This window comes from Plecotus auritus (genome assembly GCF_963455305.1).
Source record: "Plecotus auritus genome assembly, chromosome: 2".
NCBI classification, from domain to species: Eukaryota; Metazoa; Chordata; class Mammalia; order Chiroptera; family Vespertilionidae; genus Plecotus; species Plecotus auritus.
Genome location: NC_137771.1, coordinates 196978167 through 196996136, shown reverse-complemented (window position 1 = coordinate 196996136; position 17970 = coordinate 196978167). Strand labels below are relative to the sequence as shown.

The 17970-nt window shown below is 42.2% G+C and overlaps 1 protein-coding gene across 1 annotated transcript in view; it reads right to left on the bottom strand.

The window, feature by feature from the left end:
• Positions 1–17970, bottom strand: part of SLC7A14 (solute carrier family 7 member 14) — a 106021-nt gene that overhangs the window by 20857 nt on the left and 67194 nt on the right. The window contains exons 3-5 of the mRNA XM_080655436.1: positions 13055–13291; positions 11042–11259; positions 1976–2122 (exon numbers count right to left, since the gene is read on the bottom strand). Of these exons, the coding sequence (XP_080511562.1) occupies positions 1976–2122; positions 11042–11259; positions 13055–13291 (602 nt within the window). The remainder of the gene's footprint in view (positions 1–1975; positions 2123–11041; positions 11260–13054; positions 13292–17970) is intronic.

Sequence of the window (17970 nt, the reverse complement as noted above, 5' to 3'; positions counted from 1 at the left end):
TCCCCTTTGGCCTGAAAAGGCCAATGCTGGCATCAGGAAAGGAGTTCAGAGCCTGAAAGGGAGAGAGCGATGCATTTTTAGATCACTTCTTTGTCTATTCCTCAGGAGCTGAGAACTTCCAGTGAAGCCATGGGCCGAGAGAGGACAGCAGGATGGGCTACCACAGCCCAGCAATCCAGCTCTTCTGGTGGTGGAATGGCGGACTGCTGACCAGCACAGGAACAAACAACTCCTGAGGCATAGCTAAGGCCCATGCATTCTGAACAAATATTTCACAGCAGCCACTCACCACTTTCAATGTCCCCTTTGGGGGTGGGGTGGGGTGGGCTGGAGGAGAGTGGGATTGATCTTACAGCAATTTCTGTTGTGTCTTCTATCCTCATTAGATCAGGATAGGCAAAGGGTTGGTAGATGCCTGAAAGTGCTCTGTAGTCTATGAAGTGCCATTCTAAGAAAGAAGCAGTTATTATTAACCTTATTGTGTGGGTGCTGCAAGGGTCAATCCCTGGAGGAGGTGAAGGTATGAGGGAGGAATAGGAGAGGAAATGCATAGCAGAGTGTCTCTGCTGCTCCCCCGACACCACACCTCCCTGAACACTCTGACTGCAGGGATCATCAGGATATAGATAAGAGGAAGCCACTTGTAATATGTGTGCATGGCGGGAGGTGATAAATGACCTATCCATGAATGTTTGGCTGGGCAACTGACTTTCTATAAACCACATCCAAAGCAGCTCTTGTGTTTTCCTTTGGTTTCCAGGACAATCCCGTTTTGCAGCTTGCCTTAATGATCCATTGGTCTGGCTTCTTTAGGTAGTTGCGAAAGATGGTTTTATTTTGTGCCTGGCCAGTGTGGTTCAGTGGATTGAGAATTGTCCCATGCACCAAGAGTTCACCGGGTTGAATCCCTGTGTGTCTGGTTGCAAGCACACTGGGAATAGGAGGCAGTCTATCAGTGTTTGTCTTTCATTGATGTTTCTCTCTCTCCCTTCATCTCACTCTAAAAAATCAATAAAAACATATTTTTCAAAAATATTTTTTTTCTGGGGGGATGGGAAGGAGGTGCTTTTCCCATGCTATGGCAGCAGGAGCCACAGGGCTTACTTATAGTGTGCACCCCAGCTGCTGACTCTTTCCTAATTGTGGTGACTGGAGTGGGGCCCTCAGGGCCTTGAGTATTTGTGTAAACACACACCTGTTGGCTTGTCAGCTGGTTCTCTCCATTGCCAAGGGGTGAGGGGGATCTTGGATGTGGCTGAACTATCTCTGTGATAGAAATTCTAGGGTGGGAGCTGAGAGATGACAGATCAAAAGTGTGAGGAGCATCTTAGGGTGTGATCCTGAGGACACAAGTCTGAAAGCTTTATTATGAGGACAACCCTTGACAGGGAAACCATAAGGGGTAAGCTTAAGCTCCTCTAAAAAGAAACAAAAGCAGAAAGAAATTGCACCCCCACCCCAGCATTTAAGGGAAGAGCATCTTCAGAGGACGATGCACTCTCTCTCTTGACTCTGAGGGAGCCTCGCCTTGCCTCACCTCTTCACTGCCGGGAAGCTCCCAGAAGACAGAAGAGCATTGAGGAGGGTGCACAGAGGCCCACAAAGCCTCTGCTCGCACACCCACCCGTTACTGCCAGCCTATGATCTGAGATCCTTGGACGGTGGCCCACTCCCAGCACACCATCCCCAGGCAGCAGTGGACACCAGGAGCCTGTGTGTAGGGCAGTTGGGGATGGAGACTCAGAGGCAGTGACTTAAAGGAAGGCCTGGGCTTCTCCCATCTCTAGTTTGGAGTCCTGATTTTCAGCTTGTCATCGGTGGGCGAAGATATAGGGAGCATGGACTCGTGTACAAACACCAAGGGCACAAGGAAAGGATCACTTCCTGACAGAAGGGGACCCAGCCCCAGAGCCACATTTTAGGGTCAAATATGAAAAAAGGCCATGAGGAGGGTCCCACAAGTCTTGGTACTTACAGATACATATGCTGTCAGGCAGATGACCAGGGAGGCGGTGATAGCATAAGGGATGGACGTGTTGGGATTTTTGGCTTCCTCTCCAGTGGTGGCGATGATGTCAAAACCAATGAAAGCATAGAAACATGTGGCTGCTCCTTGCAGCACCTGTAGGGATGATGACATCTGTCAGTACCAGAGCAGTACCAGGGCATTACATGTGGTACCCACAATTGACCAATGCCCAGAAGACATTACTGAGTGGCAGAGGGAGTAACATGGTGGGACTTGTGCTAAACACTTACGTTCTGATCTCCTCTACTTTCTAGCTGTGTGACACTGGTCCATTTCCTCAGGTGTAAAATGGAAATAAGAAGAATTATGCCCAAATAAAAATAAGCCATTCAACACATTCAACTCATTTTTGGAACTAAGTGGGACTATAAAAAAATCACTAAGTTGGCTATCCCCATGTCTTGGGAGAACTCATTAATCTCTCTGTGCTTTTAGCCAGGGTTTCTCAACCACAAACAGGGGCTGTATGACTACCCCTAGGGGGCATTTGTAAATTTGGGGAGCTACTTGTGACTGTCACAGAGACATGGGGTAGGCACTTCTGGCGTTTAGTGTAGTGGGCTCAGGTGTCTGCACAAGGAATTTTCTTGCCCAAATCACCATTAGTGCTTCTGATAGATCATCTCTTGGTAACTTCTAGATCTGAAGTGATGTAAAAGACTTTCAGATCTTCAGATATTCTATTGTCTTCCCTGGGAAGACAGGTAGAGACAGTTTAATTCTTCTGCTTTTTTGGGGGGCTTCAGTGACCTAATAGGGCTACAAGGCAGGAGAAAGTCTGAGGTAGTTGGCTGTGTAAAGCTGGGGAGGTGGTATCCAGTGACATCTACTGGATGTCTGTCTGTCAGGAGCATGCGTGACTCCAGGGATGGTTGGAACTTGATAAGTCAAGGGGTCTGTGAAAAATTTCCATTGAGGAGAGTGCTACTTTATTTCAAATAATCTACTGAAGTATAAATGCACCTATCTTAGCACCCTCATTATTAGCTGAAAGCAAAAAAAAATGTGCCTCTTTGAATGCTTGGGGATGTCCCTTTAGGGGGAGGTGAGAGAGATTTTTCTGGACTTGTGTGTATGGGTTGAGGAGACTTGGAAGCATTTAAGCTCTAACTAGGGGATCCAGGAGACATGGCCTTTTTTTTTTCTTTTCTGCACATTCAGCGTATAAATGATGAAATATTAAAACACATGCCAAGCAGACACCTGCCCCTAAATTTTCACTCTCACCTTTCCCACTGACTTCTCAATAAGTAAAAAACAAAATACTAAATTCTAGAACTTGCAAGGTCCATCTCAATATTGAAGATCTCAACCCTTCAAAAGCAACCGTTGCTCATCTGCAAAATGAGTTGGTCTCTTCCACAGTTTCTCTCATTATGATTCCAATGTTTCAGTTCCCTAACTGGGATTATCCTGGGTCTGTGCAATTCAGAGGGTATGTGAATTTTGTTGAGAAAGTGTGACATCTTTATTTTCACTAACCTCTGATGGAATGTAAGCATTTCTTTCAATCAAGAATGTAGGTGATAGCCCTAACCGGTTTGGCTCAGTGGATAGAGTGTCGGCCTGTGGACTGAAGGGTCCCAGGTTCTATTCTGGTCAAAGACATGTACCTTGGTTGCGGGCACATACCCAGTAGGGGGTGTGCAAGAGGCAGCTGATCGATGTTTCTAACTCTCTATCCCTCTCCCTTTCTCTCTGTAAAAAATCAATAAAATATATTAAAATAAAAAGAATGTAGGTGATAACTTTGTCACTGGTAGCAATCATTTTTCTATCATATTAGGGTCATGGCAGAGATCTTAGAATATCAGTTGTGCTCATTGCTACTTTCAAATTACGATAGATATATGTTTTAATATTTGATGTACTAATAAAGAAGCACATTGTTATTCTATCACAATTTAAAAATATTTTTATAACTGCATTTCAGTATAATTGATTCCTTCTGATTTCTTATGTAATTAGGTTATTCATTTATAAACACAGTTCTCAGGTGAACTTTACAGGCTTCACCAGACAGCCAAGGAGTTCATTCCCCCACCCATCCCCCAAATCTAGGAATTCCTGGTCTAGTCCAATAACTCAAGTAGAAAGAACTTCTCAAACAAGCAGTTCTGTAGTCAGAGAGCTACTCTCTGGGAGAGGAGATAACTCCCAATCTCACCCCAGCAAAGTCCTTCATTTCAGGGCATGGAAAGTGTCTTTAGCCTTCACACAAGGAGAGAAAACAGATGTACATGGAGGGTCACGGGCTTGGAAATGTGCTTGCTTTCACTTATCTAGAAAACGTTTCGGTTTGTTAAGGATGAACACATGCTGGGATTGCAGGCTTGCTAAGCTGCCCCAATCAAGCAAAGCTTTGCTTTAAGACCGCTTCCTGCTTACTCTTCCTTTAGCACCTGCGCACACATGGGCACACACACACACACACACACACACACCCCTCTTGTAAATCGTACAGTGACCTGATGTGATAGTCAGTCTGAAGGTGCATCTGTCCCAATTAGGATGTTCCAGGGCTACAGTTCTGTGCCTCTTTAGTGTGATCAGTTCTAAGTCTAATTGAAAGTTTGTAGATACTAGAAGAGCTCACTGCTGAGGAAAGGAGTGTGGGAGAGTCCTAAACAAGAATTTTGGGGCAAATCTATCCTAGAAAAAGGTGAGAGGTCTGTAAAAACACACCATGTGAGGGACACCTAGGGATCTGGGGATGTATAACTTGAGGAAGAGAAGACTCAGTGGAAGTCAGAGAGCACACTTTCCAATTCTGAAGTTTGGACCGTGCACTTGGAGGAGAGGTATATTATAGGCTCCAGGGGGAATCCCAGAGCCATGAACGTGGGTAGAATCAGCTTTAGTTATGAGTCCAGACTTTGTAGACTGTCAAACCTGGTTTTGCCATATACTAGGTTGGTGACCTAGAACAAGTTCCCAACCTCTTGGAGCCCAGTTTATCTCTTAAATGGAGAGCATGATAGTACTTAGCTCATAGGGTTGTTACAAGGATTGAATGAGATAATATAATAAATTGCAGTCCTAGAATTCTGTAGTTGCTCAATAAGTATTATCTCTTACCAGTAGTATTTTTATAACTTGTAAAATTTTCTAGGACAGATGAAACCCAGGGGCACAAACAAATTCCTTGCCCGCCTCCTCATTCTTCTCCTTGTTCTTGACACATATTTATTAGCCCACGTGCCATGCACTGTGCTTGGTGTGGAGACAGTAATGAGCAAAAAGTTCTCTGAGTGTGACCTTGTGGTGCTTGGAGTCTTGAGGACACCACACAACCCCAAAATGCAGCCTTGACTGAGGTAAACAAACTGAATAAGATGAATAAATATCTATATTATTTTTAAAAACACAAATGCTATTTTCTAAGTGAATGAAAGGATAGGTGGCAATTGCTGATAATTAGATACCAGAAAGTTAACATAATCAAATTAGGAAGAGAGAGAATAAGTTTGCAAAGACAATGTCTGTTAGCCTGAATTTGCCTATGAATAACTAGAAAAAAATTGTGGTTGAAGGCTGGAGAGATCGAAGGTAGGACATTGGGAGGTTCTACTGCATTAGGAAGAAAACAGAATTTAACTGAGATGGTTCAAATGAAATTATTTCAATGAAGAGCTTATAGGAGCTAAGGCTGGCTGGGAGCGAGGAGGACATACTCTGGTCTTACTCTCCTCTCACCTTCTGATCTCCTGATGATATCTCTCATTGACTGAACCCAACCGGAAATAGCAAAGGGGTCTTCTGGAGTACAGAACAGAGCATGATGGGTGGAAAATGAATCTGGGGAGTGGAGACAAAGGGAGAAAAACCAGCCCACCTGCCAAGATCAAACAGACCCTGGCCTCACAAGTTGTAGATGAAATGAACAGATTATCAAGGAGAAGATAATGGAATTAACAAATAAGGTCTCCTTTTTACTTCAATTAGTTTGAATGGGGTTATCTCCTTGCAAGCAAATGATCCCTGATTGGTAAATACAAAGGAGCCATGAAGTGAAACTGTGTATGGGTGTATCTCTACTCAAGTAACCACTAAAACTGCTTTCCATTTTACTCTGGCCGCTGGTATTTATGATTAGAATACCTTTCCATGCATGACAATGTGAGTGGTACCTAAGGGTGAGCACCTGTGAATAAAATTGGTGGGTGAAGTGTATGTGTGTGTTACTGGTTTCATTGGTACTTTATCCTAACTTTCCTTTACTGTTTTACATAAATAAAAAATAGTGTTGACTTTTTAATTTGATGACATAGCAGAAAATGTTTTCCAAAGTAAACCTGGTATAGCTGCTCAGCCAGGAGATCCAGATGGGTCTGTGCCTCTATAGACCTTTGTGGGGAAGCAGCTCCTGTCTCAGTTGCTGGAGGGCTGCTGCTTAATTAGTTGTCAAAAGCAATGTCATTAGTGGCCTGCTACTCAGTGTGTGGGGTCCCTAAAAGCTAACTCCCCTGTGCCTTGCTGCTATTTGAGAGGCATTAGGATGAGGCAGCCCTCTATGTCATGCCTTGGCCAATCTGCCAGATGCCTAGGAGGTAATTAGGCACCTTTATATAATTCACTCCCAAGGTAACAAGACGAAACTACAACTTTAATAACATTTTCTACCACGCTCATGCTCCAGCTATTAGCAGCCTGTTTGCAGTGACAGTGGAATGTACTACTAGTTTCCAGCAAATGGATTCAAATGTGGAGGACATGGAAAAGAACTTTTCCTTTGGAGGTTGTCAGCATTCCCCACAAATACTTGCTATGAGCCATTTTCCTGGGAGCTATTTGTGCTTGTAGGGGGACTTATTTGGTTAAAGAAAAACCATAAGATAGCATCAAGAACAAATAACATAGAGGGAATACACATCCAACAATGTTCAGGGGCTGAGGATTTGCAGATGGAAGCAGGGGTTCAGCTGAGGGCCAGCAGTTACTTGATATAGGGGGAAAATGTTTGTTGTTCTTAAGCTCTTCAAGACCAAAGAAGCATTTGACCCAGAACCTGTAAGTGAGTAAACCATTCCTTAAGCTATTTTCTTTGGAAGGAAGTAGTTGTAGCAGGGAAAGAGTAGGCCTATGAGGGGTCCATGGCCAGAGGACAGATTGCTCATTAACCCTTTCAAAGTACTTGAGAATTGTGTTGCAAGTCATGTATTGGTATCCTTATAAACCATTTGTTTATAAACCATTGGTTTCCTCCATCCCATCCTACCTAAAGAGAGGAAGAATAGAGTAGATTGGAACTCTGAACTAATCCCCTTGGAGGTCAGGTTTTCCCTAGGGAGTAAAGAAATTCATGCAGCAGCCAAGTAGGCAACTCACTTTTATTGACAATTGCTAGATAACAGAGTAGGGAGTGTGTTTATTAATGTGGTGGATGAAATGCTCATGAGAAGACAGGGACCTTAAAAAATAGAATCTATATTCAAAGTGGCCTTGCTGGACTGGAAAGGTGACCTGAAACCAAACTTGAGAAAGAACAGGTCCAGGCCAGTTCGCCAGTGAGGAAATTCTCTCTGCAGAAATCCAAGGCCAGGCAGATAGCAAGGAGGATGAGTCAGCAACATCTTCACACTGGGATGTCCTTTGTGCTCAGATGGTGCTTTTAATCACAGCCATTAGGGCACATATTTGTATTTCCTGCAGGGAGAAGGGATTTGCAGTGAAAAATCCAAAATCCCAGTCCAACTTTTTTGCTGGCCAATGGCAAGCCTACTCAAGGTGGTAGGTTTGAGTTGGAGGTCAGTGGCCAAAAATGCAAAAAAAAAAAAAAAGAAAAGAAAAGAAAAGAAAAAGACAATTGGTCCCATGTGTTCACTACCAGGGGGTATTAGAGTATATAAGTGAGTGCTTTGGCTCCTCCAGAACTGGGACCACATTTCAACTCTTTTATGATTAAGATCTGTGGTCTAAGCTTTAGTTATTTTGATGTAAAAGTGGAGATCATTGTATTTATTTTGCAGGGCTGTTGTGAAGATTAAAGGAAAATTGTATATGGAAGAGTTTGTCATAAAGAAAATGTTAAGTGTTGGGAACGGAATCTTCCTTGATTTTTATGGCTGATTTCTGATCTTCATTTCTTGCTATAAAAGCTGGTGGGAACCTGGAATATGCAAATGGAGAGCCTTTGAAGCTGGCTTAATGAGCTCCTTCCTTAAAGGCAGGCTCCTGACTGAGGAAGGATGTGGAGCCCCAAAGAAGGGAAGAGGACACCCCCAAAGAGAAAAAGACCCCAGGATGAAGTACAAGAAGAAAGACTAAAAGACTCATCTTCTTCAGTATGGGCAAAGGGTATTTACTTTTTCCAGTTGTCACGTGGGGCCTAGACTACAGTGTGTGCCATTCAAGAAAGCTACTAGGAAGATTTTTTTAAAAAAATATATTTTTATTGATGTCAGAGAGGAAGGGAGAGGGAGAGAGAGATGGAAACATCAATGATGAGAGAGAATCATTGATTGGCTGCCTCCTGCATGCCCTGGGAATTGAGCCTGCAACCTGGGCATGTACCCTTGGCTGGAATCGAACCTGGGACCCTTCAGTCCACAGGCCGACTTTCTAACCACTTAGCAAAATTGGGCGCTACTAGGAAGATTTTGAAAATTTAACATAATCCAAGTAATTAAAAAAAGTTTTTGAATTGCTCTGACATGATATCTTGGTAAACAATGCACATTTGACCTGGGTTGGTTTAATTATACTCCCCTTTGAAGAATGAGACTAGGCCATCTCTGACCGCTCTTCCCAGGTCCAAGACTCTATGATTTTGGGAAGGCTTAAAGGAAATAATAATATAACCTGTCAGAAGGGAGGGTCATCATGCACAGGGCATTGATGTAGTAAAGGGTTTTGGAGCCACCCAGACCTGGGCAGGAATTTCAGTCCTGGTATTGACTAGCTCAGTGACCTCAGATAAGTAACCCAGCCTCTTTGAGCCTTGGATCCTCCATCTGTAACTTGGAGACAGCAGCACTTGCATTAAAGTTTTGTTGTAAGAATGAGATAACATTCATAGAGAACAATGCACAATTCAAAGGGCACCTAGCAGGTAGTGGATATATTCTAGCTCCTCCCTCCTGTCATTATCATTATTGCTCGCTACACACTGCATATAAAAACATCCAAGATTTTATTCTCTTTTGCAAACATTTGGTAAATTAGTCTTCCCACTTGATAGCTGAAAAAAACCTAAAAGCACAGAAGTTAGCTGTTGGCCAAAGTCTTACAGTAAGTCCATGACCCAATAATTTCTTACATTGCTAAGAAAATGGTGAGAACATTTTTGTGTGCTATGATGAAAAAAATGCAATTGAGTTTCTGAAAAACACTTTTTCTTTGTCACTCGTAATTTTTTTCCCTCTCCTTTTTGATAGGAAAGAAACGATTTGTATCATAAGCGAATACAGATTTAGGGATCCAGAATGGGGTCAACAGTGTCTTTGTCTCTTCTGGTTTTAACCAGTTTCAGGACTTATTCATTTCAAAGAGGCGGAATAAACTTTGTGGTTCTGTGGAATTCTTACAGATAAGCAGAAGACTAGAAATCTTGGCTGAAATTGTTTCCTTGCTTATTTCTCTGCATTGAACAGCATGGCATGGTTCAAAATAACAGAAGTTATTTTGAGTGTTCTCCCAGAGAGATTTCTGGTCCCTGAACATCTTGGAAGAAAACAGTTTAAGAAAAAGCTACAAAAGCAAAATTGGTGAAATCCTAGACTTGCTTCTGCCACCATCTTAGGCAGGTTTGCCACTCTCAGCCTCAGTTTCTCTACCTGTTAAATGGGGGAATAGGATCTGGTGGCTGTAAAGACCCCTTTCAGCTCAAAATTCTCTGATTTATGTTCAACTATTAAAAAAAAAGAATGGGCTGGTGAATTTTACCAATTAATTCATAAAGTAAAGATTTGTTAGTTATCCTAGAGAAAGAATCCAGGTGCGACTTAGAACTACTTGTCACAGGGGTGAGATCTGAACATGCCCTTTTGGTCCAGCCTACTGTCTTGCCAAACCCCAGACCACATCAGGTGGATTTCTCTTTGTGAACCGTGCAGTGGAATGGAATTTATAAGCTGTACCATAGGCCCACTCAACTGCCCTCAGACCCCAGAAGACTATCCACTTTGGGTCAAATGCTGGGATTAGATTTAAAAACAGTTTTTTCCTGTCCTGGCTAGTGTGGCTCAGTTGGTTGAAACGTTGTCTCCTGCACTGAGGGGTTGAGGGTTTGATTCCCGATCAGGGCGCATACCCAGGTTGTGGGTTCAATTCCTGGTTGGGGCACATGCGGGAGGCGACCGATTGATATTTCTTTTTCACAACTATATTTCTCTCTCTCTTTCTCTCCCTCTCCCTCTCCTTCCCCTCTCTCTAAAATCAATAAAATAAATGTCCTTGGGTGAGGATTAAAAAAGGAAAAAGATAAGAAAATAAAAAAACAACAGCAAAAAACTGTTTGTTCCCTAGTTCCATACCCAAGAAACACTAATCTCTTCCCCACTCGTCCCTCTCCTGGCCTTTGTTACTGCCTTGTTTATTGATGGACTATCTGTCACCTAAATAAACTATAGGGAGATTCTACAGATTTTGGAGTCAGACAGTCCTGGCTTTGGGTCCTTTGTGCTTACCTACACTGTATGCTTAATAGCAAATCTTTGACTTCTCTGAGTGTGAGTTTTTTCACCTGCAAGACCAGAAGGTAAGTATTTCCTTGCACAGTTATTAGGAAGATTAAATAAGATATTACATGCAAAGCACTTAGTATTAGGTATATTGCAAGGGACCAACACAACAAATCTATTAGATATCTATAAAATTGGATTTTAATAAATGTTTGTGAACCAAAATAAAATGAGATTTACTTCTTCAGAACATTCCAATGAAAGGTGATGAAGAGGGTGGCGTGAAGATTATGAGACACAGCAGCATTTTCCTGAAAACATGTCTTAGACTCATCATGGCGTGGAAGGCAGAGCATGGGAGAGGTATATAGGGATTTAGGAATGAACTCACCCCTGACCAGCCATGGGGCAAGAACTGGCCCTCCGCCCAGTACTTCCCATTGACGAAGAAGAGGCCTGCAATCATGATGAACACCCACACTGCCAGGTTCAGCACATTGAGCACGTTGTTGAAGCCCACAGAGTTCTTCACCCCCAGCGAGACGATGATGGTGACGATGACCGCGATCACCAGAGCCAGAAGGTCTGGGTAGGATTCTTCACCTTTCCCTAGAGGGGAAAGACATGAGTTAATATTGTCCAGAGGGAAAAAAGGCCATGCAAACTCCCAGCCCCTCCCCAGGGCATCTGCACTCAGCTCTGAGAGGGGTGGTCAGATTGTCACAGAGGGAGGAGATATGCTGTGTGTGTGTGTGTGTGTGTGTGTGTGTGTGTGTGTGTGCTTACACTGTGGTCTACAAGTGTCTATTTGCATTTGGGAAGGTTTTAGTATATAGATAAAATAACATGATATCCTAGACCCAAAACTGGGATATATGATATGACAATTACAAGAGTCCTATGGAATCATGGCACAGAACATTTGAAGTTAGGATTATCCTGGGATATTTGGGATGTATACATAGGTCTAACATGTTACTTGAAAATTGTTTTATCTTCATTCTTGTTCACTTTAGAGTCCATGAATTTTGCTTTCCACTCCAGCAGTTTTTTCATCATTAGAAAAATTTAAAATGTGTGTCTTTGAAAACTATTGGAAGAAAGGTGTTCTTTCCATTTACGTGTATGTGGCTGCAGAGAAAATGACCAGTGGACAGCCTTCAAGGTCTTGTCCGTTGGCCAGTGGACACCTGCCCTCTATAGAGTGGAAAAGGCACTGCCTCAGCAGTCAGGCTCCTGAATTTCAGCTACACTTTTGCCTGTAACCAGAGAGGTCAAGTTAAATTAAATTGCTATTAAGTACAGTGAAAGTAAGCACACAGGACCCAAAGCCAGACTGACTGACTCTGGGCAAGTGCCTCGCTCCTCTGACCTCACCTGTGAAGTTTAGGGGTTGGACTCCCTGATGCTGGAGGACCCTTGCAGACTTAAAATTCTATGAAATTAGTGTACTGAGGAGATGTGGTCTTCATACATTTTTATCTTCTCATGGTATCTGGATACTCAGCATTTTTGTTGCTTCTTTTCAGATAGAGACACCAAAGTTAAAGGACTTGTACAGAGCCTCATAATCAGTTCCTCAAAGTTCTGGGGCAGGACCCCAAAGTTTCCCCAACTAATGTTTAGCCTCCCATGAATGTGAAAGCATAAAGCAGACATCAGGATGGAAAGTGGGAGGCAAGTGATGGACAGAATCTGAAGTCTCAAGGTAACTGCTCTGTGAGCCTCTGATCATTTAGTATTCACTCTGTTCCATTGCCATCCTTGACCTCTGCTAGACTGAATCTATTTTAGAAATATATTAATTTTTTTACTCATTTAAAAATTAATACATGCTTATTTATGAAAAATTTAAAAATCTTCTGAGGAAGCCAATGGAGAAGTTTCTTACAGTTCTTCTTACATCATTTGTTTTATTTTTATGTATTTATTAACATGATACATGTATGATTTGCATCCTTTGTCACATGCCATTACATTAAAAACATTCCATGTTATTACAACAGTTTTCCTAGTCATTCTTGTAATTTCAAGCTACATAATATGTTTTCATGACTTACTTAGCCATTTGCTCCACTGTAGAATATTTAGGCTGTTTCTAATTATTTTTGTTATTATAAATAAGGCTGTGATGAACATTTTTCTGTAGAAAGCTTTATGGAAATTAGACTGATTTCCTTAGGATAGATTTGCAGGAAAAGAATTACTTTGCAAAAACAACAACAACAACAACAACAACACACACACACACACACACACACACACACACACACACACACACACACCAAACCAACACATATTTAAGGCTATTGATACATTTTGCCAAGTTGCATCCTGAAAGGAAAACCCACTTATTTGGCTCAGAAAGTTTGCATGTTGGGGTGAGAGGGTGTGGTGGTCTTACCCAGGCCATTGAGGGTCCCCACGCTGTTCACCATCCAGCGGCTGAAGGTGTGGTTTGCCAGCGAGTCAAACATGCTGCTCAGAGCACTGGCACCGGCTGCAGTGCCAATCAGGTATTCCAGGATCAGGTTCCAGCCGATGAAAAATGCCACAAACTCCCCCACAGTGACATAGCTGTAGGTGTAGGCCGACCCTGTGGTCTTCGGGACACGGACTCCAAACTCTGCATAACAAACTCCTGCATGGGACAAAACACACCGGTGGTGGGCTGTAAGAGATGAGCAAACCTCTTGGTGGCTAACGATGTTGGGTAGAAACTGGGAATCTCTGGGATTGAAGAACACATACACAGAGCTTTATGTATAAGAATCAGTTCAAAGCCAGTAATGTTTTCCAACCTCACTTTTGAAAAAATTTTAACCTGAATGCCTGGAAGGCAATCAGAACTAATTCTAAGAAACTATTAGAAACTGATCTTCATTTAGAACAGTCCCCATTTGTTGTATGGGTCTCTGTCACTGTTCCTTAGGTGTCAGATATCCTGAGTGAATATGGACCTAACTCATTATGACCCTACAGCTGTTAGCACCAGGGTTAGATTATGTGTAAAATTCTTCTGTTTCATTTTTACATCTTGCAGAAGATGCATCTCATTGGAGAGTGATACTTGGAGCGATTTGTGAACATCTTTTACTATATCTAGGGGACTGATAAAAAATTCAAATGTAAATAAGTGACTAGTTATTAACAAGGAAATTGACCACATGGAAAAGATAATTTAATGAACAATTTTAGAGTGCCTACTATGTGCCTGTCAGGCTGCTAGGAATAAAAACACACACACAAGTGAGACAAGGCCTTACCCTCAAGGGGAGATGTACCAGAAAATCATGGTAGGTTGGATAAGCTCAGTGATACGGAAACACACAGGAATGAGAGCAAAGATGAGAGACGTCTACATTAGCTGGTTTTGAGAAATATGGAGGAGTTAACTGGACAAAGAAGGTGTTATATGAGGTAAAGACATGGCAGAGAGAGAGAGAGTTTGAAGTATTTGGATGGAGGGGAACGTGCAGGCGGGCAGCTAGGAGGGTCAGGGTCCACTCTGCCAGAATCATCTACTGAATCATAATTTCAGGAGATGGGGACCAGGAACCTGTATTTTAACAAGTTCCCCACTTCTTTTTTTTTTTTAGAAAAGGTTTTTTTATTGATTTCAGTCAAGAAAAGAGAGGGAGGGAGGGAGAGAGGGAGAGAGAGAGAGAGAGAGAGAGAGAGAGAGAGAGAGATCAATGATGAGACAGAATCATTGATTGGCTGCCTCCTGCATGCCCACCACAGGGGATAGAGTCTGCAACCAGGGCTTGTGCCATGACCAGGAATCGAAGTGTGACCTCCTGGACCATATATCGACACTCAACCACTGAGTCATGGCGCTGGGCACTCCCCACTTACTTTTGAAAAACATTGGTACATTGCCCCATTCTATGTTTAATGGAATTAGAGACCAAATTAGAAAGAGGCTGGGGATACACCAGACTTTTGGGAGTTGGGAGAGTTTCCTACACTGCAGGAGCTCTGGATGTGGGGCCAGTGGCTGAGGTGCCAAGTTGGAGGACAGATGTAGGACAGCTTGGAGGAAACACAGCAGAAATGGAATGAGAAGGATGTCAGAGGGAACTCCAAGTAAACTTCACCTCCAATCCCAATTTGTTAAGGGGCAACCCTGATGCTCTCTCATCACAAATCAGGGAACAAGAGTTCACTCTTTTGTGAATAAAGAGAGCAGGTTTCTTTTCCTTTTGAAGTGGGGAGAAATCAATGAAGAGAAGCAAAAACAAGTGTCAGAAGCAATGACATATTGAATGATGACATGCGATGCAATGTCGCTCTTCCTTCCTCTCAGTGACGCCAGTTGTCAGGGTGTCCATATGCAAGGAGCCCAGGATCAGAAGGACTGCGCTCTTGTCTACCTCAAACCTGTTCCGCCTTTTACATTCAGTTTCCTTCTTTGTAAAATAAAGGATGGGACTGGGATGCTCTCTGAAGGGTCTCCCTTCTCCGTCACTCTAGGATTCAACCTGCTATATTGAATTTTTGCTGCAAAATATATTGAGCATAACCTAACTTTTCTTTTATGTCAGTTATGTTGTTCTGTATTATGGAGATGCTCTCAGGGCTAGCAGAGCCATCTGTGCCTACATTAGATGGCTCAGGCTGCTATTTATTTTGAGTTCCTGTGTCAGCCCCCCTCCCTCACTTTGTAAAACAGTTTTCCATCTCCTTCCTGGATTGTCAGTTATTTCTCTTCATTGTCACAGGGCTCACCCTGAGCAGTCAAACCTCCTCCTTTCTAAATTGCTGCTTCTAACACCCAATGTTTGAATTGTTGGAGGGAGTCTGAAATTAAGAGGATGTGGTCTTGGGAAGAAGACCTGAGGAACTCTTTCACGAGGAAATTGTAGGGTGTATAAGCACCAAGTATGAGGACCTAATGAGACTTTCTCGCTTGGAGGACTTCTGTGTTTTCTCCTGAAGAGAGCTGAGTTGGCACATTACCAAGTAGGCTATTCTTTAGTGCAGCTCGAGGAAGGACTAGGAAGCAACTAACTCTTCCTCTTTGGTGTAGGATCCACATTTATATGCTACAAATGTCTTCTCTCTGCCTATCTTTACCTCCTCATAATATATAAGGCTTATAAATGGTTCTTTTTTTCCTCCAAGCAATACTTTTGAAACAGGCTCAGTTTGAAAACGTAATTTGGAGATCCAGTATTGTACAATCTAACAGTCTCTTCTTAATATCTGATCTGCCAAATCAAATTTTAAAACACTCAGTTCATCATCAGAATTGAATAGCCAAGACTTCACTAGGTCTTAGGAAGGGACCAGCCCCTTGCTGTCCTAAGTCAGGCTGTGCACAGAGCAGGAGCTTATGGAATCTTAGCCATTCATTTCCCAAGGTCCTGCTTGGATTCTGGTGCCTGGAGGTTGGGGAGAATGGTGAAAAAATCAATTAGCCACTAACCATGTAAGACAATTTCTGCTCTCAGTAATCATACATTTGAACACATTGTAAGGAAATTTATAATATTTTTAACCTTTCCCATTTATGTGTATGCAGGAATCCATGTTTGTAGTGGGCAGGAGAGAGTATCGGAGCTAGTACTGAAACTCAGTAGTGAGAAGTGAGTGATTTCACCCCAAATATCCTGTTAAAAACTGAAAAATGTTGTGTCGTTTATCTATTTTCAAGTAACTGGTATGTAAAGAGACAAATTCAAGGGTATCTTTCTATTTAATAAGAAATTTTTAAAAAGTGCAGACAGGGTAATCTTGGTTTTTCTATCTTAACAACTGAGTGTCCAAGAGCAAGTCACTTACCTCACATGGATAAAAATGAGGGGCAGTTAGAGAAGGTTTAAGGTAGCTTCTAGTTCTATCATTCTTTGGTTTCACAGCTGGAATCTGGGTGAGTGGGGAAGCTCTGTAGAAAATACTTCAAACCGCCCTGGCCGGTTTGGCTCAGTGGATTGAGTGTCAGCCTGTGGACTGAAGGGTCCCAGGTTCGATTCTGGTCAAGGGCATGTACCTTGGTTGTGGGCACATCCCCAGTGGGGGTTGTGCAGGAGGCAACTGATTGATGTTTCTCTCTCATTGATGTTTCTAACTCTCTATCCCTCTTCCTTCCTCTCTGAAATCAATAAAGATATATTTAAAAAAAAGAAAAGAAAATACTTCAAACCAATGGTCCTCAGCAAAGGTTACTGCCTCCTAGGGTTTGAATTCTGGAAATCTGTAGGAGTGTCTATGGTTCTCATGATAATTGTGGGCACAAGCTGCATTAGATGGTCAGAAAACTGGGCTGTTAGACATTGTGCCACATGTGGGACTGTCCCACAGAATGAAGCATGGTCCTGTGTCTCACATGACTTCTGAAGATGCCAGTGGGCAATCATGCAAGTAAAAGCCTGTTTATATTTCTGAATCTACCTCCATGTTGCATATTAACACAAAACATTTTTCCACGGCTTTATCAACAGTGAGTTTTCCAGGACTACAGCAATGGGGTAAATTGAGGGACAGTTGTAATTTGTTTTGTTTGGAATTTACCAAGAGTTGGCCACCATTCTGGAAAAACTACATCATCCACAGCAACATGACTCATGGTCTTTGAACACCAAACAGCACACCTATGTGAGTGTACATTTGTAGCAGTTGCATCTGTAGTGGTTCTATAGACGATGGCAAACATCTGATCACTTCATTATGTCTCCTAACATTATGTCTCCCAGATTCACACATTAAAATAAATATTTTTTATTAGAAATTGCTTTTCTTACATTTATATTTCATACTCAGGGCACATTAATTTTCTTAATTAAGTGTACAAGAAGGTAACATTATCTCGAGTTTGTATTTCACAAGCATAATGGAAGCATTGCAAAGTATTTATTACCTAAAGTTGATTTGGTGTACTGGGTGGAGAATCACTATTTTAAAGGAGAGATAGATTTATAAATAATCTTTACTCAATTTAGTAATGTGTTTAAAAAGAATTCTTCCCCCAGAGTTACCTTTCTAATCACATTTGCTGGTGCTATTGTCAAAGTGCATTCTTTGGCTGCCCACCAAGTGATTGGAGAGGGAGAGGCATATTGATTCCAATAGTATAACCATGTAGCTGGAGAAAATCAATATAGAGTACTATGTTGAGGTCCAGATAGCCATCAACGAGAGACTGCATGCTGCAGACCACATGATGGACGGTTCCCATTAGAGCTGTTCAGAGTTAGCAAGTCTAGGTCCTTGAGAAATATGAAGAATTCATTTCATCAGGACTAGAGGAAATGAGTGATTTCTCATAGCCTGCAACTGATATTCTTTTCCATTACCCACTCTTTAAGTATATTGTAA